We start from the raw sequence: 26,415 nt of genomic DNA on the forward strand, positions 1-26,415 counted from the left end.
TGTGTGTGTGTGTGTGTGTGTGTGTGTGTGTGTGTGTGTGTGTGTGTAATGAAAACGGGTGGGGAGGCGGGGCGGACCCCTCCCCCAGTAACCCCATCCCCCCCAGGAGCTGCGAGAGCGAGTCCTCAGAGGGAAGTACCGGGTCCCTTTCTACATGTCAACAGACTGTGAGAGCATCCTGCGGAGATTTTTGGTGCTGAACCCAGCGAAACGCTGTACTCTCGAGGTAAGCTAAGCCTCCAGCCCCACACCCCTCTCATTGAAGCCTTCTTGGCTGACACTATTCCTCCCTCTCCCGTGCCCGACCCGCTGCTGGAAGGTGAGGGGAGACAGGCAGCCCAGGAAAAGGCTCCCAGGCCCGTCCTGACACCGCCCCCCAAACAGCCTCGCCCACTCCCCGACATGCCAGTAATTAGCTAATGAGCTCCTAGAATGATTACAGGGTGCCAGGGACCCAGATGATGCGGAGGAGGAAGGGTGGCTTCAGGAGGCTTCAGCTGGGTGGGTGAGGGATAGGGCGAGGAGGTGCTAGCTCTCAGGAAGCTCTTGATTCTGGGGTGCTAGGCCTTGGAGGTGGGGGCGAGGCAGGGCAGGAACCCCATTCGGGGGCCTGCGTGGGAGGTGGGAAGCTATATTTTTCCCAGTTCCTTCTGACATCTCTCTTTCCCCTTCCCTGTCCTGCTCCCGATTCCTGTAGCAAATCATGAAAGACAAATGGATCAACATCGGCTATGAGGGTGAGGAGTTGAAGCCATACACAGAGCCCGAGGAGGACTTCGGGGACACCAAGCGAATCGGTGAGGGTCAGGGAGAGCAGAGCCATAGGCCCCAGAGCCAGGGGTAGGAGCTTCCCAGCACCTACCCCTTTGGTTAGTGCATCACAGAAGTTTGCAAGGCAATTGGGGAGAGCAGAGAAGTCTGGGCTCCAGTCCCTGCGCCGCTACTTTCTAGCTGTGTGACCCAGGGCCAGTGGCTTCCCCTCTCTGTGCTTCTGTTTCTTCATCTATAAAACGGGATAATCAGAGGGCCTATCTCATAAGTTTGTTATGAATATTCAATGAATGAATTTATATAAAGCACTTATATCAGGCATGTCATAAGTGCTTTTGTGTTAGCTTTGACTATTAAGACACAGGAAATCACAGTCGCTTCCGGAAGAGTTTGGTCAAAGCCATCAGTAATCTGCATGTTTGAGAAAAACTCCCACCTTGGCACATGCCTCACCCTCCAGCCATTTGGTCCCAATCCCTTCAGCCTGGAGCCCTCGAACATTTGACCCCAAAAGCATTAGCCCTGGAAGAGCCCCTTAGGAACCATCCAGTAACCTTCATTCTACAGCTGAGGAAACCCAGGCCACCATCAGGTCTGGCTGTATTAATCAGGACTTCCCGGTTGCAAGTAACAGAAAACCCAGGCCATTCTGGCTTAAACCAGGTAATAATAATAGGCTGGACCATGTGAAATTGCCATTGGAATAGCTCAGAAATTGTTAATACCAGCAGTTTCGTGTGTTTTAACCTAATAGTGATGTTATTCATTCACATAACTGAAAAGGCCAGGGTATATCAGCCTTCAGGCACAGCTGGATCCAGGCGCTCAGAGACAGTTGTTAGGGATCTTCTCAGTGGTGGCTTCTTTCCCAGGCAGCTCTCCCCGCCAGGAGCAAGCTGACAGCAGCATATCCTAGTGGCCTGGACACCCCATCAGGAAGAGAAGCCACTTTCCTAATGTTCCAATAGAAGCCCTAGGGCGGGGTGCCCATTGACTACCCCCGAACCAGTCAATTTGACCTTGGGGATGGAACACTTTTATTGGCCAGAACTGGGTCATATGTCCACCCTAACCAATCACTGTGGTTTGGGTATGGAGCATTCTGATTGGCCATACCTGGGTCATCTGCCCACCCTGAACCAATCAGTATGGCCTTGGGGATGGAACACTCTGATGGTCCAGACCTGAGTTATATGCCTGCCCTCGGGGCTTGGAGCAGGCAGGAGTCAGCCAGGTGATCTGAGCTGGGAAGAAATGTTCTTCCAAGGAAAATCGGGGTGCTGCTGGCAGAAGGAGGAATGGACACTGGAAAAGCCAAAGAGCAGGCATTATGTGATGCAGAAACGAGTGGAAGGGAGGGATCTGGGAAGACTGAACCTCCTCTCCATGCCCCTCTCCCAGAGGTGATGGTGGGTATGGGCTACACGCGGGAAGAAATCAAAGAGGCCTTGACCAGCCAGAAGTACAACGAAGTGACCGCCACCTACCTCCTGCTGGGCAGGAAGACTGAGGTCAGAAGGCGTCAGGGACATTTGGGATGCGCGATGCCCGGGGTGGGGGGACTTCTGGGGCAGAGGGGACAGGGGCTGAGGTTCCTCATCTGTCATCTTCCTGCAGGAGGGTGGGGACCGGGGCACCCCGGGGCTGGCCCTGGCACGGGTGCGGGCGCCCAGCGACACCACCAATGGAACAAGCTCCAGCAAAGGCACCAGCCACAGCAAAGGGCAGCGGAGCTCCTCCTCCACCTACCACCGCCAGCGCAGGCACAGCGACTTCTGTGAGTGTCGGCCCCACACCCTCACACGCCCTCCCTGGTCCCAGGGCCTCGGACCTGCATTACGTCAGGGTTCTCTGGCTGGCAAGCAGCAGAAACCTGCTCGAGCCAACTGCAACGAAGGGAGGAGTGCCTTATAAAGGTGCAGGGACATTGCATGAAATTTGGAGGCAGTCAGGCTCAGTAAGGGATTAGAAACTGGAAAAGCAGCCAGACCCAGAGCAGACACTCTGTGTCTTGCTTCTTCTCTGCTCGTCTGTTTTTTCCTTTCTTTCTTACATATCCTGCCTTATCTTTTTCCCAGTCTCTTAACTCCTTACAACTCGGTTTTAGAGGCCAGCTCAAATAATAGCTGGAATCTCTTTGGTCCACTTGATATCAGGGTCCAGTTGGGATTAGTCCACTTGACTAGGACACAGGATGACACATTGTACAAAATGGCTGCTGAAAGCCTGCCCTCTGGCCTCTCCTCCTTACTTACTAGTGGGAAGGGAGTGGGCAGACACCTGATTGTATCCCACATTCTGCAACTAACATATATCTCATCCCCTGCAGACAATAGACCCACCACCACTACCACCACAAATGAGACGTGGGAACTTCCAAGAGGTCTCTTTTTTTTTTTTTTTTTTTTTTTTTTTTGCGGTACGCGGGCCTCTCACTGTTGTGGCCTCTCCTGTTGCGGAGCACAGGCTCCGGATGCGCAGGCTCAGCGGCCATGGCTCACGGGCCCAGCCGCTCCGCGGCATGTGGGATCTTCCCGGACCGGGGCACGAACCCGTGTCCCCTGCATCGGCAGGTGGACTCTCTACCACTGCGCCACCAGGGAAGCCCCAAAGAGGTCTCTTGCCTATACCCTCATCAAATGTTAATCATCCCCACTAATTTTCAACAGCTTTATTGAGATATAGTTCACATACATTGAAAGTGTGCAGTTCATTGGCGTTAGTATAGTCACAGATTTGTGTATCCTTCACCACAGTCAACTTTAGAACATTGTCAGTACCCCATAAAGAAACTCCATAACCCTTATTCATCTATTTCAAATCTCCCATCCAGCCCAACCTCCAGCCCCTGACAACTACTAATCTATTTACTATCTCTGTCGATTTTCCTAGTCTGGACATTTCATATAAATGGAATCATACAGTATGTGACCTTTTGTGACTGGATTCTTTCACTTAGCATCATGTTTTCAAGGTCCATCTGTATCGTAGCAGTATCAGTGCTTCATTTCTTTTTATGGCCGAATAATATTCCATTGCATGGATATACCATATTTTGTTTATCCATTCATCAACTGAGGGTCATTTGGGTTGTTTCCACCTCTGGTTACTGTGAATAGCATTGCTGTGTACATTCAGGTACAAGTTTTTGTGTAGATGTATGTTTTCATTTCTCTTGGGCAAGTACCTAGGAGTGGAATTGCTGAGTCATATGGTAACTCTACGTTTAACAGTTCAGGAACTGCCAAGGTGATTTCCAACTTTCCGTTATTTTTGCAGCCCTACTTCTCTCTAGGGGTGAAATTCTTTACTCTGGGATGGGCACTAGTACAGGGAGAGGGGAGTCAGGGAAGCTTAGCATCAGTCCTGAGCAGAACCTGCTTTGTTCTGGATGGTCAAGCTGTTCCCCTCCCCTGGATCTCCTTTTCCCCACCTATAAAACAGCGAGATTGGCCCAGAGAGTCCCTAAAAAGCTTGACTCCAACATCCTATGGTTAGAACATGGTAACCTTTAAAAATAACCCACATGGAGACCTTCTGGGTTCTGGGGTTCTCAGGACAAAAGATAGTTTATGAGTGCCCCGTGTCCGTCATTGTAGAGCTTGTTATGGTTCTGGGACTTTTGTGCATTAAGTTTCCTGAGGATTTAACATGCAGAAGTTCTGACTTTCTGAAGTTCTAGAACAAGTTTAACCCCCGGGTTCTAAAACTGTAAATTCCCAAGATGTTCTAAAGGACAAAATTTGTTTTGTTTTTTTTTGGGGGGTTTTTTTTTTTGCGGTACACGGGCCTCTCACTGTTGTGGCCTCTCCCGTTGCGGAGCACAGGCTCCGGACGCGCAGGCTCAGCGGCCATGGTTCACGGGCCCAGCCGCTCCGTGGCATGTGGGATTTTCTCGGACCGGGGCACGAACCCGTGTCCCCTGCATCGGCAGGCGGACTCTCAACCACTGCGCCACCAGGGAAGCCCTGTTTCGTTTTGTTTTTGAAACTGTTACACTCACATCCTTCAAAACTTGATAGCGCAGGAAGGGTAGATGGTAAAATGTCTTTGTCCTACATGTATCTCGCAGCCCCCAGTCTTCCTTGGAGGCAGCCACCGTTACCGGTTTTATATCAATTCTTTCAGAGAAGTTTCATTCATATATAAATATATAAAGAGAAAGATGTGAAAAGAAGGAGAAAGATAAAAATTTTTAAATGCATAAAGATGGATAAATACAATATGAATATATTAATATACTATAAAGATATATTCCCCCCTTTTAATAGAAATGATAGCCTTTGGGCAACATTCATTTATGAACAAGTATAGATAAATAGATATAGTTAAACACTTCTCTCCCCCCCCCTTTTTTTTTTTTTTTTTTGCGGTACGCAGGCCTCTCACTGTTGTGGCCTCTCCCGTTGCGGAGCACAGGCTCCGGATGTGCAGGCTCAGCGGCCATGGCTCACGGGCCCAGCCGCTCCGCGGCATGTGGGATCTTCCCAGACCGGGTCACGAACCCGTGTCCCCTGCATCGGCAGGCGGACTCTCAACCACTGCGCCACCAGGGAAGCCCTTTTCCCCCTTTTTATACACATGATAGCCCACTGTAGACCTCATACCTTGCCTTGCCTTTTCTACCTCACAATCTATCTTGAAGATCTTTCTGTATTGGAACATTTTTTATAGTTGCATAGTATTCCATTGTGTGACAATATCTTGACTTACTTAGTTATCCCCATATTAAGGGGCATTTAGCCTGTTCCCAATCTTTTGGCCTGAAAAAAAAAAAAAGAAGGATGCAGTGAATAACCTGTATGTGTGTCATGTCATTTATGTGGAGCTTCTGGGTCAGTATATATGTTGTCACTTAGATATTATCAGAATGGCCCATGCAAAGGTTGTAGCCTACGTGAGGAATTCTAAGGTTCTAAGGATCATCTGGAGTACGTTCTGGCTTTTCCAGGTGACGCCAACCCTAAACTGTCCCCTCCCTCTACCAGGTGGCCCATCCCCTGCACCCCTGCACCCCAAGCGCAGCCCAACCAGCACAGGGGAGGCGGAGCTGAAGGAGGATCGCCTGCCAGGCCGGAAGGCGAGCTGCAGTGCCGCGGGGAGCGGGAGCCGAGGGCTGCCCCCCTCCAGCCCCATGGTCAGCAGCGCCCACAACCCCAACAAGGCAGAGATCCCAGAGCGGCGGAAGGACAGTACGAGCACCCCTGTGAGTGGAGGGGCTGGGGGATGGGACCAGGGGTGCCACCACCTGTGGCCCAGCCTGTCGATGCCACCTGGGTCACATTTTTCAGACTCTGCCGTTTCCCATCCTGTTCCCCAGACCACCACATGGGACTCTGTGTTTTATCCATTCAGTCGTTCACTCAACAGACATTTATTGAGTGCTCTCTCTGCCTAAGCTTGTACTTGATTCTAGTGTATAAATTAGGATTCAGTGTCAGAAAGAAGTACTCTGTGCTTTCGACGGGAAGGATTTAATACGGGGAATTAGGTGTGGTGCTTACACAATTGTAGGAAGGGCTGGAGGGGCAGGCAATAGACAAGACCTACAAGAATGACATATTGCCACAGCAGAATTGACCCACCAAGGGAGCTGCCACCTCTGAGGCCACCTCTACCTCTGTTGAATTCAAGAACATACAGTCATGGCTGCAATGCAAGACTCAGAAACTTCATTCTCCAGACGAAGAGGCTCTGCTGCCCAGAAGTCTGGAGAACCGGCACTGGTGCCCTGCTGAAGCAAAGACCCTCATCTCACGGATTTGCCTGTGTGAGCCCAAGTCAAAGGGGACAAGAAAGTGGCTGCCACCCCTTTTCCACCTTCCAGATCTTCATGAGTGCAAAGATTGGCAGAACCCATTCCTATCCAGCACCTGGGCTGCAGAGGAGTTTCTGGGGAATGTAGCATTTGGCTTTGTTGCTTCTACAGCTCCTTAGTATATAATACAAGCTAAGGGAACCAAAATATCCTCATCATCAGAGACAAGGGTGGAGACAAGTTACAGGAAGGTGGTCAGGATGCTGAAGCTACAGAGACCAGAGTTTGAATTACATTGATGAGCTGTGTGACCTTGAGCAAGTAACTTCCCCTCTCTGAGCTTCACTGTTCCACCCTGTGAAAATGAGCTCATCAAAGAACTTGGGTTGTTGGGAGGATCTTGTACAGTCTTCACACAGTGTCTGGCTCAGTAAGCACTCAATGAATGAGAGCTGTTGTAATTGTTGAAATAAACCCACACTTTAAGAAAGTAGAAAAGGAACAGCAAATTACCCCCCGACCCTGCGCACCCAGAAAAGTAGTAGAAGGAAGAAAATAATAAAGAGAAGAAAAGAAATCAATAAAGGAGAAAACAGATGTACCCTAGAGAAAATCAACAAGCCAAAGTCTGATTCTTTGAAAAGATTAATAAAATCAATGGACCCCTAGCAAGACTAATTAATAAAAAAGACAGTACATAACATTGTAAATCAACTATACTTCCATTAAAAAAAAGAAAAGAAAAAATACAGCCAAAACAAAATTACCACTATCAGAAGTGAAAAAGGGAACTTTGTTCTAACACGAAAAGGTAGTAAGATGGCATTAGGAACTACCCTATGCCAATAAATTTGACAACTTAGACAAAACGGACAAATGCCTTTACAAACACAGTCAACCAAAACTGACACGAGAAGAAATAGAAAACCTGAACAGTCTCAACGTCTTCCCATAAAGAAAACTCCAGACCCAGATGGCTTTAAGCTGGTGGAAGTCTTCCACACACTGAAAGGAGGAATAATACCCGACTTAGGCAGACTTCCGGAGGGAAGGAAGAGGGATCGCTTTCCAACACATTTTGTGAGGCAACAGAATCCTGATATGCCATTCCTGTCCTCAGAGAGCTCCGTGCAGTAGGGGCTGGGGACCGCAGATGTGGTCAATCAGAGTGATCAAGGCTGTAGCAGGGAGTGCAGCTGACTCAGCCTGGGGCCAGGGCGCGGATATGTCATGAACTGACACCTGAAAGATACCTAAGAGTGAGTCAGAGGGAAAGACAGGAGGAATAACCAAGCAGATAAGACAGCACGTGCAAAGGCCTTTATCAGGAGAGACAGCACGGCATGAATAAGTATGTTTTTCAAAGTTTAACGTGGCTAGAGGTGGGGGAGAGCTGGGAGAGGAGAGGGGGGCGAGGCTGCCCCCTGGGAACCTTCCCTGACCTTCTCTCCTCCCAGCTCCAAGGCCTTCTATGACTGTCAGCCTACATTGCTGGGATGGCCCACTAACCCTTCATGTCTTTAGCCAAAGTACAATAAACCACCTACTCACTTTCAGTTCACACACAGGCCCCTGCCTCATTCCTTTTATTTTTATTTATTTCTTTATTATTATTATTTTGGGGCTGTGCCTTGCAGCATGCGCGATCTTAGTTCCCCGACCAGGGATCGAACCCGGGCCCCCTGCATTGGGAGCATGGAGTCTTAACCACTGGACTGCCAGGGAAGTCCTCCCTGCCTCGTTCCTAATGAGGGAGGCCGTAGAGGGTAAAGGGGGATTAAGGGGTGTCCCTTTGCTCCCTCACTCTCCTCCTGGCCTTGTCTCCTGCAGAACAGCCTCCCCCCCAGCATGATGACCCGCAGAAACACCTACGTTTGCACAGAACGCCCGGGGGCTGAGCGCCCATCCCTGTTGCCAAATGGCAAAGAAAACAGGTATGGAGGGAGGGCAGCAACAGGGAGGGGGCAGTGGGGTGTAGGTGAGCAGGGCCCCCTTGATCTCAGATGATAGATGCGGGGAAGGGGTGCCATGGGGACTGGGGAGTCTGTGTCTGCCCTTCCCTTGGCAGAATCTACCCATGTCCTCCCTCTCCCAGACTCCCCTGAAAATCCCCCACCCTTAGTTAATTAGTCTTCAGCACCAGGAAAGCAGTCTGCCCCATGCTCTGCCTACGAGCCTTGGGAACCTGGGTTGATTCTTTTTTTTTTTTTTTTTTTGAATGATCCATTTTTAGAGCTGGAGAGAAGCCCCAGATTGTCACAGCTTCAACATCCTCTGGTTGGCTGGGTTTCAAACTTCTTTGCCTGAGTCTGTTCGGTCTCTTTCAGCTGGCATGTGAGGGAAACCAGTACAGACTGGCTGGAGCATAAAAAGGGAATGAATTGGTTCACATCACAGTTCAAGTCTGGGAGTGGGGCAGGCTTCAGGATAATGACACTGCCGCCCACCAGGACAGGCAGGCATGACGCCGAGGTGCCCTCTGGGAAGCACCTGATAAACAGATGCAGGTGTTACTCTTTGGTGGGGGCAAGGTAATGGAGTGGTTGAGGGCAGTGCTTCTGTGGCTACTCAGCTCTGAGTTTGAATCTTGCCTCTTAGCTCTTCGGCAGGTGTCTGAGCCTCCATTTCCTCCTGTGTAAGATGGGGCTGATGTCCTCTGCCTCCAGACCCTATTAGAGGGATCCAGTGGAGATCAGGTGTGTCCTTGTACCTGGCACAGGGTCTGAGACACAGAAGGCTTTTGATGAGTACGAGCTTTTTAGTGGTTGTTAGATAAAAATGAGAACAGCCAACATGTTTCAAGCAGTAACCATGTGCCAGGCCTCTGTACATTAGCTAGTTGAATGCCCCTAACCATTCTATGAGGTCGATCCTGGTATCTCCATTTTACAGCTGAGGAAATGAGGCATAGATAGCTTAAGTAACTTGTCCAAGGCCACACAGCTGGTAAGTCAAGGCGCAAAGATTCCAGACTGACTCCAGAATCTGTACTTGTAACCACTATAATATATGGCCTCCCAGTTCTGGCCGAGAGATAGTGTATAGTTAGATTATAGATTCAGGAATGAAAGGACCCCAGAGTGCAGTGGATGAGATGGAGGTTTAGTCCTCTGTGATGCAACCATCCAGAGGTAGGAGGCAGTGTCCTCCAAGGATTCAGGACCAATCTCAACATGAGGCTCCAGCTCTGGATCTGAGGCCACTGCACCAGTTACCACTATTTCGCAACCAGCAAGTAGGGTGGAAAGAAAGTGGAGTGCAAACTGCTTTCTTTTTCGAGGCACGACCCAGAAATGGTACAAAGCACTTCTGTTTATATTCTGTTGGCCAGAGCATGGTCACATGACCACCCCTAGCTGCAAGGGAGGCTGGGAAATGTAGTATCTGGCTGGGCAGCCATGTGCAATGTTCATACTCTAAGGGGTTTGGTCACTAAGAGTAAAACAAGGTGTATGGATTCTGGGAGAGAGGTAGTGGTATCTGCCAATCAGGGCTCCCTCTTTGAGATCCAGGCTCGTCCCGGCTCCCTAGGATAGAAATTGGAGGTCTGGCTCCTGCTGTCAGGACTGGGAGCCTCAGAGGGCCTAGAGGAGGGTCCTGGGATAGTGGAGCCACCTCTGCCCACACAGCATCTTGAGAGAGTTAGGGAGAGGGTGCCTTCCTCTTTCTTTTCACCTGTTGAAACGTTTTCATAATGAATGTAGGTCCCCTTGATGTTCACGTCTGTTCCTTTCCCGCGATTGAATAATAGCAAAGTGTTTGCACAGTTGGTTTGGTTCCTGAGGTTTGGATGGCAAATGGCAAGGGATTCATCCAAAAATGTATCTGAATCTATTCAGTTGCCGAGTTTGGAGAGAGGAGAATTGGGATAGGGGACAGATAGGAGGGGGCAGAGTTTAAAGAAAGGATAGTTTGAAGGAGGGATGACTTAGGAGTTGAGACGAGGTGGTAAGACAATACTAGGGTTGCACAGCGCACAGCCTGCGCAATGTACACAGCAGCCCTGTCTCTGAGCTCCACGTTGCTAGAGGTTTCTGATCTCAGGAATGACGAGTGGAGAAGCAGGGGGCTGGGGACTTGGCCTGCCTCAAGGCCCCACCCTGACTTGTACCTCTCTGCCCACAGCTCGGGGACCCCACGGGTGCCCCCCGCCTCCCCCTCCAGTCACAGCCTGGCTCCCCCATCAGGGGAGCGGAGCCGCCTGGCACGCGGCTCCACCGTCCGCAGCACGTTCCACGGTGGCCAGGTCCGGGACAGGCGGGCAGGGGGCGGGGCAGGTGGGGGCGTGCAGAATGGGCCCCCCGCCTCTCCCACACTGGCCCATGAGGCCGCACCCCTGCCCACTGGGCGGCCCCGCCCCACCACCAACCTCTTCACCAAGCTGACCTCCAAACTGACCCGAAGGTGAGCCCCACGGGATGTGGGGTCTGGGGAGCGGGATGGGGGGGCTGACGGGGCCTAACCTGTCTTCTGCTCTGCTCTGCCTCTGTATCCCCACGTCTCCTCCTCTTCCTCCGTCACCCTTCACCTCCCTCCTCACGCTGCAGGGTTACCCTCGATCCCTCTAAACGGCAGAACTCTAACCGCTGCGTTTCGGGCGCCTCTCTGCCCCAGGGATCCAAGATCAGTAAGTCCCCTCCACCCTCTGCTTTCACTGGCTCTGCCTCTCTATCTGCATGTCTGACCTGTGTGCGGGCCTGGCGGGAGGGGGTGCTGTGAGTCGGGTAGGGGCTCTGGTTGTTCATTTCCTCACTCAGTTAGTAAACAATAGTCGGGCCTCTGGAGCCAGGCTCTCGGGGTTCAGACCCGAGCTCTTCTGAGTGCCCTTAAGCAAATGACCTAACTTCTCTGGGCCTTACTTTCCCCTTCCCTGAAGTGGGGATAGTCATAACCGTACCTTCCTCATAGGGCTGTTGTGCGGTGAGGTATATCACTAAGTGAGGTGATGCACGGACTGAGCTTAAAATCTTGCCTTGGAAAATGCTTTATAAATATTTACTATTACTATTCTTTGAGTGTCTACTGTGTGCCTGGCACCATGGTGGGCCCAGAGTAAAGTGAACAAAAGGGATAAAATCCCTGCCCAGGACATTCTCCTAGGGGACCCAGACAGTAAACAATAACTAAGTAAAATATATACACTGTCAGGTAGTGACAAGTACTAAGGAGAAAAAGGAAGCAAGGAAGGGGGGTCAGGGGTGTGGAGAAGGGAGGGTACGGTTTTACATGGGGCAGGCCTCACTAAGGCGGTTTCATTTGAGTACAGCCTGAAGGAGGGGTGTGTGTGTGTGTGTGTGTGTGTGTGTCTGTCCTTCTATATGTAGGTATGTGTCTCTGCCCACCCCCCCCCTTTTGTCTTCCAAATCCTTCAGTATCTTTCCTCCAACCTGCACTAACCATTTCAGATGGGGCTCCCCTTCTGGGCATGGAGAGGGAGATCAAATCCTGACTCCCAGCCTTCTCCAGCCCAGCTCCATACAGCAGGGAGGGACCAGGGCTGAGGCAGGGGCTGCCCAGAGTCCTGGAACCAGTGGGTTGAGGGAGAGGCCCCTATGTCCAGATTAGACACTCTTCCCCCCTCCCCTCCCCTAGGGTCACAGACGAACCTGAGAGAATCGGGGGACCTGAGGTCACAAGGTGAGTGCATGTGCCTCCCCTGAGTGCCACACCAGCCCCTCCCATTTTGCCTGTCTCAGACCCCACTTGTGTAAGTGCCTCACCAGACCCTTAGATGGGGCCCAAGCCTCATCCTCATCCTCCAAGGCCAACTTCCTGAAATGTCCCTATGACCCTCCCTTCTCTGCTGGCTCCTCTTACCCACCCTGCCCCCTTGATTTCCTCTCATTTCCACCTCCATCCCTGAGCATTATCCCTTGACCATCTTTAACTTCAGCCTCTCCCATCTCTAACCCACTCCTCCCCCTGTTGACACCACACCTCCTTTCCCCTCTCATCCAATGAGGCACAAGGGTTGCCAACAGCTCTGGACCATTGTAGAAACCCTAGTGGAAATAAAGAGCCTCCCCAGCAGTTCCAACGGTCCCAGGACCGAATCTCATTGGCTGGAAATGGGTCACATGTCCATCCCTAAACCCATGCCTGGGACCAGAAGGGTGGCGTATTCTGATTGGTCATACTTAGTGGTATGCTCATCTTTGAACCAATCACAGTGACCACGGGGGTTGCATGCTCTCATTGACAGGAAGTGAGTCATGTGTTCACCCTTGTGTTCATGCCCCACCTAAACTAGAAAGACTAGATCTGCAGTGCCTCTCAAGGGGAACACTCTTTGTATTTTAGGCGAGACATTTCTTTGTTAGGCAGGGCCTTCTCACACATTGCAGAATATGTATCATTCCTGACCTCCTGCCCAACCTAATAAATGCTGGCATTGCTCCCATCCCAAGACATTTTAACAGTCAAAAAGCCCCCAGAAGTTTCCTAATATCCCTTGGGGGACAGTACTGCTCCCAGGTGAGAACCCCTAGTCTAGAGTAAGGTAGGTTGGTCCTTCAAGGGAAAATGATTATTACCAGAAGGAGGATATATCAGTTAGGAGACAAGCTGAGCTGCTATAGCAAAGAGACCCCAAAATACAAACAGGAATAAACTTCTCTCACACACAAACCCTGTGTCCAGGCCAGGCTGGCAGGGCCACTCTGTTCCTGAGGTCATTCACTGTGTTCCCAGGGCTCTTACATCCCCATCCCTAGAGCCCCGTCATCTTTATGGTCCAGGCTAGCTCGTGCTGCAGCCTCACAGGAGGTGGGACAGGAGAGTCCAGGGCATGCAGTTTCCTTTGAAAACGGTGATGTGGAGTTGCACCCGTCACTTCATCTGGAGACAAGACCACACCTGGCTGCAGGGGAGGCTGGGAAATGTAGTCTCCAGCTGATAGCTATATGTACAGCTGATACTCTGTCACTGGGGTAAAAGAGGTTTTGAGGAGATACCTAGAAGTCTGTCCCAAAGTGGGAACAGTGGGTTGCCTTCCTCTTCTCCCCCATCTTTAACCCCTAATATCTTCCCACCTCAGTTGCCATCTACCTTGGGATCAAACGGAAACCGCCCCCCGGCTGCTCCGATTCCCCTGGAGTGTGAAGCTGACCAGCTCGCGCCCGCCCGAGGCCCTGATGGCAGCTCTGCGCCAGGCCACGGCGGCCGCCCGCTGCCGCTGCCGCCAGCCACAGCCGTTCCTGCTGGCCTGCCTGCACGGGGGTGCGGGCGGGCCCGAGCCCCTGTCCCACTTTGAAGTGGAGGTCTGCCAGCTGCCCCGGCCAGGCCTGCGAGGAGTGCTCTTCCGCCGCGTGGCGGGCACTGCCCTGGCCTTCCGCACCCTCGTCACCCGCATCTCCAATGACCTCGAGCTCTGAGCCATCATGGCCCTGGGTCCCCTCCTCTTTTCCTCTCCCACTTCGCTTCGGCAGGAGAGAAAGGGGGTCAAGGAGGGGATTCTCCCTTTGTCATCACTTCAGTTTTCCCTGAAATCGATCTGGGGGCAGAGATTGTCCCCTCTGCTGTTCTCTGGGGCCGCTGGGCAGGAGAGAAGAGCAAAGGGGCTTAACAGGGGAAGCTGGCACCTTCCTGGAGCCTCCAGCTCGTCCTGTCCCCCCTCACCCTGCCGCGGGGTACCTGAGGAAACTTTGGGGTCGGGGGGGCAGAAAGGGAAACAGGAAACTTCCATTCCCCCCAACAGCTCATGAATTAGGCCTTGGGCAGGGGCAAGAAGAGTTGCTGAGCCTAAAGACTGGATGGAGAACTGGGGTGGGTGGGGTTGGGAGTGGGGGTCAGACAGGCAGATTCCTTCCCCTCCCCATCCCCTCCTGCTCGAACCCCCCTTTCCTGCCCCAGGCTGGCGCGGGGCACTTTGTACAAATCCTTGTAAATACCCCCGCACCCTCCTGTCTGCAGAGGTCTCCCGAGGAGCTGCCGCTCTCACCTCCGGTTTTTAAGTTATTACAGCCCCACCCTCCTCCTGTCAGCCCCTCACCTGCAGCCTGTTGCCCAATAAACTTAGGAAGTCCCCCCTCCCCCACGCTGACCCTGGGGTCTTCCTTCCCTGCCCTCACCTGCAAGTGAGATGGAGAGGAGGTGTGTGACTGGGCCAGTGGTTTCTCCTTTCTGAGCCTCGGGTTTTCTCGTCTGCAGAATGGGAGTAGTGGGGGTGTGAGGGTCAAGGATGATTGTGGAAGAGGGCAGGACAGGACTCGGCCTCATCCACGAGGCCCTAGTTCCTATATCGGACCCCCGTTCATCCATTCACATACCCACCCACATGGTATACTGGACTCTAAGCCACTTCTTACTCCAGCAGTACATTTATTCAATAAACAGTCATTGACCGGTGCCTACTCCATGCCAGGCCCAGTGTGGACACGAGACAGGGAGCCCCTGTCTGTCGGGGCGGGAGGGGGGACACTAGAGAAACCATTGCTTTGGGGGCCACAGAAGAGAAAGTGAGGGGGTTTGGGGAAGGCACTCCAGAGGAACCGGTGCTGGAGTTGGGCTTTGAAGGACGAGTAGGAGTTGACCAGGTATTGGGTACGCCCTGGGCACAAGCCTGGAAGTGGAAGTGTATGGTATAGCTCAAAGAACTGTGGGTAATTTCAGGGTGGCTGCTATGTTGGGGGTGGGTGGAGAATTAGCAAGAGAAATGCTGTATTAGGACTCATAATCCGTCTACACTTCAGCAAAAAGGTATTTGTTTGCTCATCTCATAGGCCAGGGGTGCCTGACTTCAGGTACATCCGGATCTAGGCAGCAGGCAAGCTCACCTCTGCTTTTTTCAGTGTGAGTTTCATCCTAGTGGTTTCATCCATTAGGTGCTGCCTGATGGCAGTGATGACCCCTGCAGTTCCAAGCTCTCATCCTTCCAGCTTAGTTGCTGCAGCAGAAAGGCCGCTGATCTTAAGTCATGTGATCGCCCCTGGACCAGATGCTGTGACTCTGGAGTGGCCTGTGCCTAGAACTGGACTTAGAAGGGGCTCCCCAAAGGAAAGTCAAGAGTAGGAGCGGGAGAAGGGAAGTGGAAGCATGATAGACTTAAGCAGTAGAGGGCTGTCCAGTGCAGAAGGGCGGGGCTGCCTCACCCAGGGTCTTGTGGGCCAAAGGGAGCAGGCTGGGCTTTCATCCGAGGGCACTGGGGAGCCATGGAGGGTTGCATGCAGGGAAGAGGCTTAGTCAAACTGCCTCAGTTGCCCATTTTAGAGCATAGTAGGGTCAACTGTTGTATCCTTCATGGAGCTGACAGGAAAGTCAAATGAGAAATGAAGGGTGGTAAAGATTAAAGAGTGGCCAGTGTTGAAAAATTCAGGGTCTGGGGCAGAGCCAAAGTCCTGCTGTTAGTGAGGCCAGAATAGGACTCTGCTGAAAGAGAGGTGTTTACCGGTGAGAGGGTAGCAAAATGAGGTGTGCGTAGGGGGAACCGACCCTGTCACGAAGCCTCAATCCCGGAGGGCTTCCTTTGTGCCCAGCCCTGTGCTGGGGACACAGTGGTGACCAAAACGGCCCCAGCCCTGCCCTCATGGAGCTCACAGCCCAGTGGAGGAGACAGCCGTGTCCTCAGTGATCCAGAGTGAGCGGGGCTGGTATGGAGGAGTCCAGAGCCCGCAGGAGTGCAAAGAGGGAAACTGCCCTAGCCAGGGAGGGCTTCCTGGGAGGAACAGCTTGGCTGTGACAGAGAGAATGATGAGCAGCTAACCAGACATGGCAGGGTGTGGGTCATGTATTCTAGGCAGAGGGAACAGCATGTACAATGGCTGGGAAGCAAGAGAGCATACAGGTCCTTCAGCAAATGACACATGACTTGAGTGAGTATAGAGTCACTGTGAGAGAGGAGGCTGGAGGTGCCGGCAGGGCCTTGAAGGTTGTGGAGAGGTGCCTGGGCTTTGTGCCAAGGGTCCTGGGGAGCCATGGCAAGGCTGTGAGTAAGGGAGAGGTGGGGGCAGGTTTGTGCTGTGAAGGGAGGGAAGGAATCAGGTCAGAAGAATAGCGAGGAGATCAGGACCGGACAGAAGGTGAGGAGAGAAGGGGTGGACCTCAGCCTTATGAGGCAAAATGGGCGGGACGGGCATGGTAGCTGCCAAGTGCCTGGCCTCTGGATTTGGCTGGCTGGAGTGTGTGTGGTCTGTGTGGCCTCAGGGGTGGAGCTGGGATTAGTGATGGGATCTTCACTGGGGGATAGTATTGTAAAGGGCATCTCCATGTCTAACAGGCCCTGTGTGCCTTGACCTTTGGGGTCTCTTCTAACCTTTCTGTTTTGGTAATCTCTCTGGGAACTCTGACATCCCCGGGCCTCAGTTTCCCTTCTGGAAAATGGAGAGATTTATTGATCTCTAAGGGCCCTTTACCTGTGTGACAAGGTTTGAAAAAGTGCCTCCCCCAGGTCCCTGGGGGCTCTGTCTTCTTAACTCTGCCTCACCTTTTCTTCTGAGGCCTTTGTCTCTTTAGGGGCCCACGTGCTATGCGCTAGCAAATGGAGGCCTCAGCCTATTGGGTCAAGTAGAAGTGATTGACGTGGCCAACACCCAATACATGTTCAGATGTCTCTTGACGTCTATTACCTGCTTCTCCCACACGCGACCCCAAGGCCCCTTCCTGCTCTTTTCTGGGACCAAGCTCTCCAAAAGTCCTATCCTTAAAGACTTCACAGGTATGCTCTGACCCAAGCCCCAGTCTGGAGGAGGAAACAGCTTGGGCAGACATTAAGGTGGGAATTGCAGGGTGTAAGGAACAAAAGAGTATATAGAGGAATCATGGGAAAAGAACTAGAAGGATGAGCCTTCAGCAAATGGTATGAATTTGTCTGGCCTTGAAGAATCGCACTTAATACGAGAGCGTTCTAGGCGACGTGGGGAGCCATGGCAGGTTCTCGAGCGAAGTAAGGAAAGTTGGAAACACTGGTAGCAGCTGTAGAGGGCTGAAGTCAGCTCGCACAGAAGGAGGCCAGTGAAACGCATAATGAAGTAGACAGTGATGAGATGCATGGGGGGTCTCAAACCGGAGGCCGGGGAGCCAGATTCAAGTCACAGACATTTTCTTTGGCTTCCGTTTCTCCCTCGCGAGGACCCTGTGTTTGAGATCTGAGCGTGAGTGATTGGGAGCCGAGGCAGGGAAGGGCCCAAGCTCGGCGGTGTGACACTGGACCACACCTCTCCGGGTCTCAGATTCCCCATAGAGCTTTGTAATGTTTGGGTTAGACTCTGTACCCTAACTTTGCCTCATTTTAGAGATGGGATAAAGCATGTCTAGCCCTAGGACATGCCTAGAGACGGCAAACCGCTTCGAGGTCACACAGTAGCCAATTACAAAAGTCTTTCCTCCTCCTCTTCCTCATCCCCCCCCCATAACTATCGCACACAACGCTAAGGCCACCATTGCTTTTATTTGTTGCTTTGAGCGGAGAAAAAGCATGAGCCGCAGGTGAGCCCGGGTACTCTCCATTAGCCAGAGCGCCTGATGGTGGGCGGAGCTCAGGGAAAAAGAGAGGAGAGCATAAGGGAGGTTATTCATTGGCCAGAACCCAGAGAATGGAGCCCATTGGTTGGAACTCTGGTTGGAACTGGAACTCGAAGGAGGGTGGATAGAGCCCCCGGTAGACTAAACCTTTATAGGCGGGACTCCGGGAGAAAGGGGCGGGGCAAAGGATGCAGGGCGGGCCTCCGGTGGGCCGGGTCCTCCCTTTGGCTGGGGCTCCAGCAGTCGGCGGCGGGCGGGCAGTGCGCCTACTTCTGGGCGGGGATCATGTCGTCGATGGACTGGCCCTTTTCCAACTTCTTCTCCATCTCCACCATGAGCTTCACACCATCCACCACCAGCTGCACCTGTTCTACCTCCGACGAGCCCAGCCTATCGGCGTTGGACACGTCGAACACTGAGCCCACTGCGGCCGTGTCCACGCCACCTGCGGGAATAGGAGGTCGGGGCTAAGGAGCGAGCAGAGATGCAGGAGCGGGGCCCGGGACGCAACCCCCGTGCCAACGGCGACTGCCGCATGTACTGAGTGAGTGCCTACTGTGTAAAGGTTAAGTGCACGCGGTTTCCTAAGCGTCTGTTTATTCACGGGCCCACATCTCCGGCTTTAGGTACCGCACCCCTCGACCATCCAGCACGGTGGGTAACAGAGTTGAGCTCTGGAGCCGGGCTGCCTGGGGTCGAATCCTGACCATCCTCCCCTTTACAGATTGGAAAGTGAGCTCCCTAGGCGGCCAGGGACACACACAGTGTATATTAATTATATAACCATGATGGTATATTGACTCATCTGAGATAAGGCGTGCTGATGCCTATTTGCAGAGGAAGGAACTGAAGCTCACAGAAGGGCAGCCCTTGCCGACCCCCAGAACTCGTGGGGATGCCCCACCTCCCCTTCAGCCGCTGCAAAGGGCCGGTCCCAGAAGCCGCAGGAGGGGATGTAGGCCGCACCTGTGCCCCGCTTCTGCAGGCGCAGACGAGTGAGGATTTCCTCGAATTTGGGATGCTTGCTCAGGTGCGCTAGTTTCACATGCACGCCTCCACGCAGCCCGGTGCCCAGGTTAGATGGGCAGGTGAGCACGTAGCCCAGGTGCTCGTTCCACATGAAGGGGTGGCCGGCTTTCTTGAAGATCTCCTCAATCTGAGGTGGGGGAGAGGACCCTGGATCAGCGCCGGCGGGCGCCCCCAAATACACCGACAACCCGGACACGGTTCGGAGGGACAGGGTGTGAGAATGTCAGTAGGGGTAGGATTCTGAGGGGGCGGGTCTGGAAGACCTGGAGGCACGAGTTTCTGAGGGGAGGGGCCCGACCGCACAGGTGGTGGCAGGATTCTGAGGGGGCTGGGCTTGAGGACGCCGGGAAGGCGGGTTCTTAGGGGCGGGGCTTGAACATAGGGGTGGGGCCGGTTTCTCAAAGGGCGGGGCCTTGGAAAGCTAGTGGGGGTGGGTGTTGAGGGGCGTGGCTTGGGTATAGGGAGGAGCCGGGTTCCGAGGGGAGGGGCCTCGGAAGGCAGCTGGGGTGGTCACGTGGAGTCACGCGAGAGGCAGGCACCCACCTTCTGCAACCCCAAGCAGAAGCGGCGGAAAACCTGCTTCATGTTGCCCCCCTTCTCCATGGAGATGACTCGGAGGTGGTCCTCCTCGTTCACCCACACCAGGAAGCTCTTGTTGTCATTGTGCCTAGGTCGGGCGCAGCAAAAGGCTGAGGAATCAGCTCCGCGGGAACCCCATTCCCCTGCGTCTTGCAAACACATACCCACCGCTAGGGGGCAGCGGGCCTGAAGGGCAAGATGTGGGAGCGCCTCAAAGTCTGAGAAGCTAACACCTGTAGACTCTAATGTCACTGGACCTGTGGAATCTCGAATCCTGGGATCAGTGACTTTTAGGGTCTTAATTCTTTGGACAACATTATAGACTCTTAGAATCTCAGAATCTTTGAAAAACGGAAGCCAGGAATCAGAATTGATAAATCCTCCCATCACATTGTGGCATCTCAGAAAGAGTCTTAGAACTGTAGAACTCTAGGACCTGGAAATGTTTGAAACCACTGAATCACAGAATCGGAAATTAGTGGAATCTAAAAATATTTAAAATCTTGAAATCTTACAACCTACACTCTCCAAATCTTTTGAAACCTAGGTCCTCAAAACCTTTTAAAATCTTTGACTATCAGAATCAGGGATTCAAAGATTCATGGAAAGCCCAGCTAGCTAGCAACAACAGCTGGTAATAAAAATCATACTAATGGCCAATATGAGCACTTACTATATACCAGGCACTTTTTCCAATACTTTACATAAATTAACTCAATTAATCCTCACGAGAACCCCCAAAGCTATGAATTGTCATGATCTCCATTTTATAGATGGGGAAACTGGGGCAGAGACATGTTAAATCGTGTGCCAAAGGTCACACAGCTAGTAAGTGGCAGCGCTGGGATTTGCATCCAGGGAGTCTGGTTCAGGTCTAAGTTTCAAGTTTCCCAAAATGTGACATGCAGACCACAGGGTGGGCAGGGGTGGAAGGCAAGATCATTCTGGATAATTACTGTTATGGTCTTGACTTTGGTGGAAAGTCATGGGAAGGCTGGAGGAGGCAGGGGAGAAGGGGGCCATAGGGCAGGGGCGCCTCACCAGATGCCACGGGCATCGGGCCAGTCTCGGGCCATGCCTGAAGCCAGTAGCAGCGGGGACACGGGCTTGTCAAATAGGAAGTGGTCGTCGATGAGCTGCTGTTGTTCCTTGTCTGTCATGTTCTTCAGAGGATAGTATTTCCCCTTGAACTCTCCCGTCAGGCTGTTGAGGGCTGAGGGGCCGCAGGAAGGAGTGGTCAGCAGCCTGCCCCACCTCAAGCGGGGCGCAGGCCCACACTGCTACCCCTAACGGGCCTGGACCTTGGCCCTCTGGAGGTGCTAAAGGCGCCTAAATACTGTGTCTAAACCCAAATTCATGACCCCTCCCCAAAACGTGCTCCTCCCCTGTCTGCCCTGGGAAAACCCACACCAAGTGCTCAAGACAAAAGACATGGATTCTCCCCTTCCCGCCACCAAGCCTCACATCCAGTTCACCTGCGAGCAGTAATGTGCTGGTGCCTGCTCCTGCTGGCTGGCAGGACAGGGAGTCAAAGTCTCAGGAATCCGGGAGCCATCAGTAAACATTATTATAGTATAGTATTTATAGTATTTGTATATATTCATATGTATTCATAATACATAGTAAATATGTATTATGTGTATAATAAATATATTTATATAATACATGTACATATTTTTATATATTTTATACATTATTTGTATAATATACCACATAATATATTCTATATCATATACTATATTATGTTGTTAAAAATAAATTATAAAAACTTACAGTTAAATAAATTATATTTAAAACATAGGGAATAAATACTCAGAACTATCACTTTCTAATGATTTTACTACACTTACTATTTTCTATGTTCTTGAAGTTATTCTCATCCACTGTAGCCGTATGGTGGAAATGCAACATAACGATGTGCTACTGCACGTTTCCTCCCATTGCCCAGCTCTGTATGATGCCACGTGATTAGCTTAAAATTGGCCACAGTAGGGGAGTTTACACCAGAGAAATTGGTAGTTGCTGGCTGCAAATCAGGGCTTGTTTTTTTCTTTGTTTGGGTTTTTTGTTTTTGTTTTTTCTTTGAGAGCCAATTGTTAAACATTTAGCAGAACAACACTGCCTGCCAGCCCTAATAGTTCTACCTCCCAAACATACCCACTCTTTCTCCCCATTCCATAGCTACCCCTCACCCCCAACCCAGACAGCTGCAGTTGCCCCCTCTCAGCCTCTCTCCTACCTTTGCCCACTGTCTGCTCCCTGCACAGCAGCCAGAGGGATCCATATTAGTCTGAACCTGTCCTTCCTCTGCTCGCCACCCTCCCATGCTTTCCTTCTCCCACAGGGTCAAAGCCATAGTCCTCCCAACAGCCCACGAGGCTCTGCACGACCTGGCCACCCACACCCCTCTGGCCTCATTTCCTCCCCTCCCGCCATCAGCCACTCGGCTCCAGGCACACTGGTCTCCTTGCTGTTCCTCCAACACACCTTCCCATCCCAGGGCCTTTGCACTTGCTGTTCCACCTGCCTGGAATTCTTCCCAAGGTTGGCTTCTTCTTGGCAGTCAGGTCTCAACTCCTTTCTAACGTAGTTCCCGCCAGTCATTCTGTGCCACAACCTTTGTTTCTTGGCTTCATGGCATTTTGGAATTATCTTGTTCTTTTGTTGGTTTCTGTGTTTCCTCTTATCTCCCCACCAGGCTGACAGCTCTGTGAGAGCAGTGACCTTGTCCATCTTATTCATCACGGGAGCCCCAGCTCCCCACACAGAGCCAGAACAACCGTACATGTTTGCTTAATGGATGGGTGGATGGATGAATAGATGGACAAAGGTCAGGACCCTGGCGCAATTGGGTGTCAAGTCTTGACAGCACCCCCAGGCTTCCACCAGGGGTAATGCTTCCAGCTGTCAGTCACCAAGTACTCATGACTTACCAAGTGCTTTCAGTGTTTTGGAAAATGGGGGCCCAGGGGAGTCCAGAGACCTGCCCACGGAGGAGCAGAGCCACAGCTGGGGGACCCCGGCAGTGTGCGGGGTGGGAGCTCTCACCTTCCACGGCGAGTTTCTCCACGGCCCGACGCTCACCGCGGGAGCAGTGGGGGGGCAGCGAGAAGCCCTTGATGCTGCGGCCCGTGCGGACACGGCTGCTGATCACGTAGTTGGGGTCCAGGTCGTCTCCACCCTAGAGAATGGATGGGGGGGTCAGGGCGGGGCGGGCCATCCTGTGAGCCCTGCCCCCTCCCCAGCAAGGTCAAGTCTCCCGCCAGGCCCTCCCAGCTCTCTCAGGCTCTCTGCTGCTGCTTTGGTGCCTCCCTCCCCACCACCACCCCTTCTCTCTCTCTCCCCATTTTTCTCTCTCCATCTCCGTCTCTGTTTCTCCCTCTTCTACATGTCTGTTTTGTACCTGCCTCCCTCCCTCCCTCTCTCTCTCTCCCTCTCCGCCCCCCCCTCTGTCTCTCTGTCTCTCCCCCTCTCCCCACCCCCACTGCCCTCAGCCCCATCTCCTTGCCTGACTTCGTGTCTCTCTGTCCCTCTCTCTTCCCATCTCCCTCTGTGTTTCTCTCCATCTCTGTTCATCTCCCTGTCTCTCTGGGTGTCTCCCCCACCTCCTCCCTTCTCCTCATCCCTCTACCCTCTCTCTCCCACCCCTCCCCTCCCCTGGGGGCAGCCGACCTTGAGGTTCTCGTGGTTGAGGTCGGTCTTGTGCTTGTCGGTGGGTTTGTAGCCCCCGTGCCGGTCCTGGATGATGGGGTCAAAGAGATCCTTGAAAACCATGTAGGACTCCTCGTCACCAGCCACACAGCCCACGGTCATGATGAAGGGGTGACCTGGGGGGGGTCGGGGGGGAGGTCAGAGGCGGTCGTCCCCAGCAAGGAAGGCCTGGGCTCCTGGGTCCAGCGTAGACTGTGTGTGTATGTGCGCGCGTGCAAGGGAATTCACTCGACACCTCTGGGTCAGAACTGAGAAGGCTGAGGCTTGGTAGGAATGGGGAGGGAAGGCTGGGAAAGGTCAAGTTGGCATCTGCGGGGGTGGGAGGAAGGCTGCGGGCAGGACAGAGGAGAAAGAGTCTGGGGGGCCAGTTACTAAAACTATTACCATGTCAGAGTCCCCAAATCATGGAATCTTCCCCTAAAAAATTTCAGAACCTTAGACTATCAGCCCCCACAGATAATGAGACTTGAAAGACCCTCTTATTTCTCAAGTGGGGAAACAGAGGCCTGGAGAGAAAGGGCTTCTCCCCTCAATCACACCATGAGTTGGGGGCTAAGGCTAGAAGCTGGGCTCCTGCCCAGTTCCACTCGCCCTGGAGGGGTGTCCTTGGAGAAGGAAGCGCAGGGCTTATGATACCCCCTGTCAGAGTCTGAGTGCTGACGCTGTGCCAGGCGCCGCTCCATGTGTACTGATGCCTATGTTTTCCCAACGTGGGTGCCCATTTTGCAGGTGAGGAAACTGAGGCCTGGGAGGTGCATTAGCTTCCTCAGGGGAGTCTCACATTATACTCCTGCACATTTAGCGAGTGGTTTACCGCGTGCCGGACCCTGTCCCAAGCACCTCACCCATCCCAACTCCTCTGTTTCTCACAGCAGCCCCATGGGTATGGTCCCCATTTTACAGATGGGAAGACTGAGACCCAGGGAGGTGGGATCGAGGCCTGGCAGGCAGCCTCCAGAGCAGCCCCCAGCCTTCTGGTCCCTGTGATGCTCCACCAAGGAGGCTTACCTGGGTTGTCCACACCTGTCTGGATGACGTCGTCCAGAGTGAAGCCAGATGGTGTCTCCTTGTCCCGCAGCTTCTTGTAGAGCTCGGGGTTCAGTACCTTGGCCATGTGGTTGTTGTGTTTGCTGAGGTCGGGGTATTCCTCCTCAGACTTGAAGTTCAGCTTGTACTTGTTGTGGGTGTTACTGAACGGCATGGTGGCGGCGTGGGGGACCTGGTGGGCTGGGCCGGAGGGGAAGATTAGCTCACATCCAGTAGAGACCAGCCAAAGAACAGAACCAGGCTCTGGGGTCAGGCAGGCCTGAGGGTCAGTCCTGACTCCTGTGCTGTGTGACTTGGAGCCAGAGGGATCCCTTCTCTGAGCCCCTGCACCTCGACAGGATGTATCAAGAGTTTTGTGTTAGGATCTTAGCTCCACCGCGTCCTGGCAGGTGACCTTAGACTAGTACCCTTGCTAGAGACTCAGTTTCTCCAGCTGGAAAATGGAGGGGGGAACGCCTCAAGCCAGAGTAGTAATCATGGCATGGGTAAGAGTGTAGGTTCTAGACTCAGACAGCCTGGCTTTGAATGCCAGCTCTGCCACTTACAACAAGCTGTGTGACCTTGGGTGACTTGCTTAACCTCTCTGTGCCTGAAAGTACTCACCTGTAAAATGCAGGTATAATAGCATTCACCTCATGGAGGTGTTGGAAGGATGAAGTGAGTTAATTATGTAAAGCACTTGGAATAGTGCCTGGAACACAATAATCACTTTTTTTGCTCAGCTATTATTATTGTTGTTGTTGTTATTTTAAACTGTGAGGAGCTGGTGAGAAGATGGAGGGTGTTGCTGGCAATGAGTGTGTGAGCAGAAAAGGGACATTCTCTCCATAAAACTCCTTGGGTGCTCAGTCGAGGGATGAGGGGCAGGGTGGGAGTGATGGCTGGGTGCCTGCCCCCACCTCTGTTTGCTGACACCTCTCCTGCGGGGCACAGTAGAAGAACAGCTCAGTGTCTGAGTTTGACAGAACCGGGTTCAAATCCCATCTATGCCATTTCCGGGCTGTGTGACCCCAGGCCAGTTACTCAGCCTCTCTGAGCCTCTGTCCTCTTTGAACTGAACGCTCCCCATGGGGTGCCGGGAGGATTCTTTGAGCTCAAGCATGTGGCTGGTTGAGCACAGGCCCCAGCGTGGAGTTGGGGCCTGATACCTAGAGGGGTGGCTGCTATTATTGTTATTATTACTTTTATCCACAAGACCCAGAAGGAGGAGGGACCCCTTGGTGGTGGTGGTAGGGATGGGATACTCATTCCCAGCTCCAGGAATGGGAAGCGGGTAGGATGGTGGGAAGGAGATGGGGACCAGGGTGAGAGGAAGGCCGAGGCATCAGGCCAAGGGGGATGGAAACCCACGAAAGCCTTTGGAGTTGATGTCCAGGGTTGGGGATTTATTTTTAGAGTCTGGCAAACTCCTCCTTCCCCACCGACACCCCCCGCATTCCAGGGGCTCGGCTTGCACCAAGTCAGCAGGCCAGAGACAGGTGGGCCAGGGTGGCCAGGAGGATATGCATTCAGGCTGTGGGGCTCAAGGGCTTTCCACCCAGAAAGCCCCCTTCAGAGCATGTCCCCACCCCCATCCCTGCTAGGGACAGGCCAGGAGAAGGCACAGAAGCAAGGTTGGTGAGCCCAAGAGACACCAGCAGTCATAGCCCCAGAGCCCCACACACACACGTCACCATGGACCCCCCAGATCACACCGTACACGGACCCACACTCGCACACATCCAAGCTCAGGGACACACCCAGGATACAGGTACTCATGCAGGAGCCACGGAAAGTTAGACACAAGGTCACACTGTGTGGAACGCCATAGGGACCCACAAGGTCACCAACGCAAAGACCCCACAGTCCCTGCCGTCGCAGAGACCCTGACAGGTGACACACAGACACCTCCCACAGTTTATGGCACCCAGTTCTGGTGAAAAACCATCATGAACAAGGCCTGGCCCAAGCCCCTTGCAGGAGGTGACAGCTGGCAGCTGTCGAGACTCCTTCCCATTCCGGAAACCCTCCCCAGGACCCTGGAAACCCTCCCCAGGACCCTGGAAACCCTCCCCAGGACCCTG

The 26,415-nt window shown here is 52.8% G+C and overlaps 2 protein-coding genes across 4 annotated transcripts in view; one reads left to right on the plus strand and one right to left on the minus strand.

Annotated features, from left to right (window-relative positions):
• MARK4 (microtubule affinity regulating kinase 4) overlaps positions 1 to 14,884 on the plus strand; it is a 30,343-nt gene extending 15,459 nt beyond the window's left edge. Inside the window, exons 9-18 of one of the 3 annotated variants that reach the window (XM_029243594.1) lie at positions 107 to 226; positions 698 to 797; positions 2,173 to 2,282; positions 2,389 to 2,548; positions 5,760 to 5,977; positions 8,360 to 8,463; positions 10,655 to 10,933; positions 11,077 to 11,156; positions 12,122 to 12,166; positions 13,566 to 13,890. In XM_029243594.1, the coding sequence (XP_029099427.1) occupies positions 107 to 226; positions 698 to 797; positions 2,173 to 2,282; positions 2,389 to 2,548; positions 5,760 to 5,977; positions 8,360 to 8,463; positions 10,655 to 10,933; positions 11,077 to 11,156; positions 12,122 to 12,166; positions 13,566 to 13,630 (1,281 nt within the window). In that variant the 3' untranslated portion in view covers positions 13,631 to 13,890. Of the gene's footprint in view, positions 1 to 106; positions 227 to 697; positions 798 to 2,172; positions 2,283 to 2,388; positions 2,549 to 5,759; positions 5,978 to 8,359; positions 8,464 to 10,654; positions 10,934 to 11,076; positions 11,157 to 12,121; positions 12,167 to 13,565 lie in introns of all 3 variants that reach the window. The other 2 variants (XM_029243574.1, XM_029243583.1) reach the window with 2 other exon arrangements.
• A 3,009-nt stretch (positions 14,885 to 17,893) lies between these two features.
• Positions 17,894 to 26,415, minus strand: part of CKM (creatine kinase, M-type) — an 8,939-nt gene continuing 417 nt past the window's right edge. The window contains exons 2-8 of the mRNA XM_029243805.1: positions 24,314 to 24,524; positions 23,267 to 23,421; positions 22,643 to 22,775; positions 20,636 to 20,807; positions 19,559 to 19,682; positions 18,953 to 19,142; positions 17,894 to 18,431 (exon numbers count right to left, since the gene is read on the minus strand). Coding sequence (XP_029099638.1) covers positions 18,253 to 18,431; positions 18,953 to 19,142; positions 19,559 to 19,682; positions 20,636 to 20,807; positions 22,643 to 22,775; positions 23,267 to 23,421; positions 24,314 to 24,506 — 1,146 coding nt within the window. The 5' untranslated portion in view covers positions 24,507 to 24,524 and the 3' untranslated portion in view covers positions 17,894 to 18,252. The remainder of the gene's footprint in view (positions 18,432 to 18,952; positions 19,143 to 19,558; positions 19,683 to 20,635; positions 20,808 to 22,642; positions 22,776 to 23,266; positions 23,422 to 24,313; positions 24,525 to 26,415) is intronic.

Source organism: Monodon monoceros, unplaced genomic scaffold (genome assembly GCF_005190385.1).
Source record: "Monodon monoceros isolate NGI ecotype Baffin Bay Population unplaced genomic scaffold, NGI_Narwhal_1 Super_Scaffold_10, whole genome shotgun sequence".
Classification (NCBI taxonomy): Eukaryota; Metazoa; Chordata; class Mammalia; order Artiodactyla; family Monodontidae; genus Monodon; species Monodon monoceros.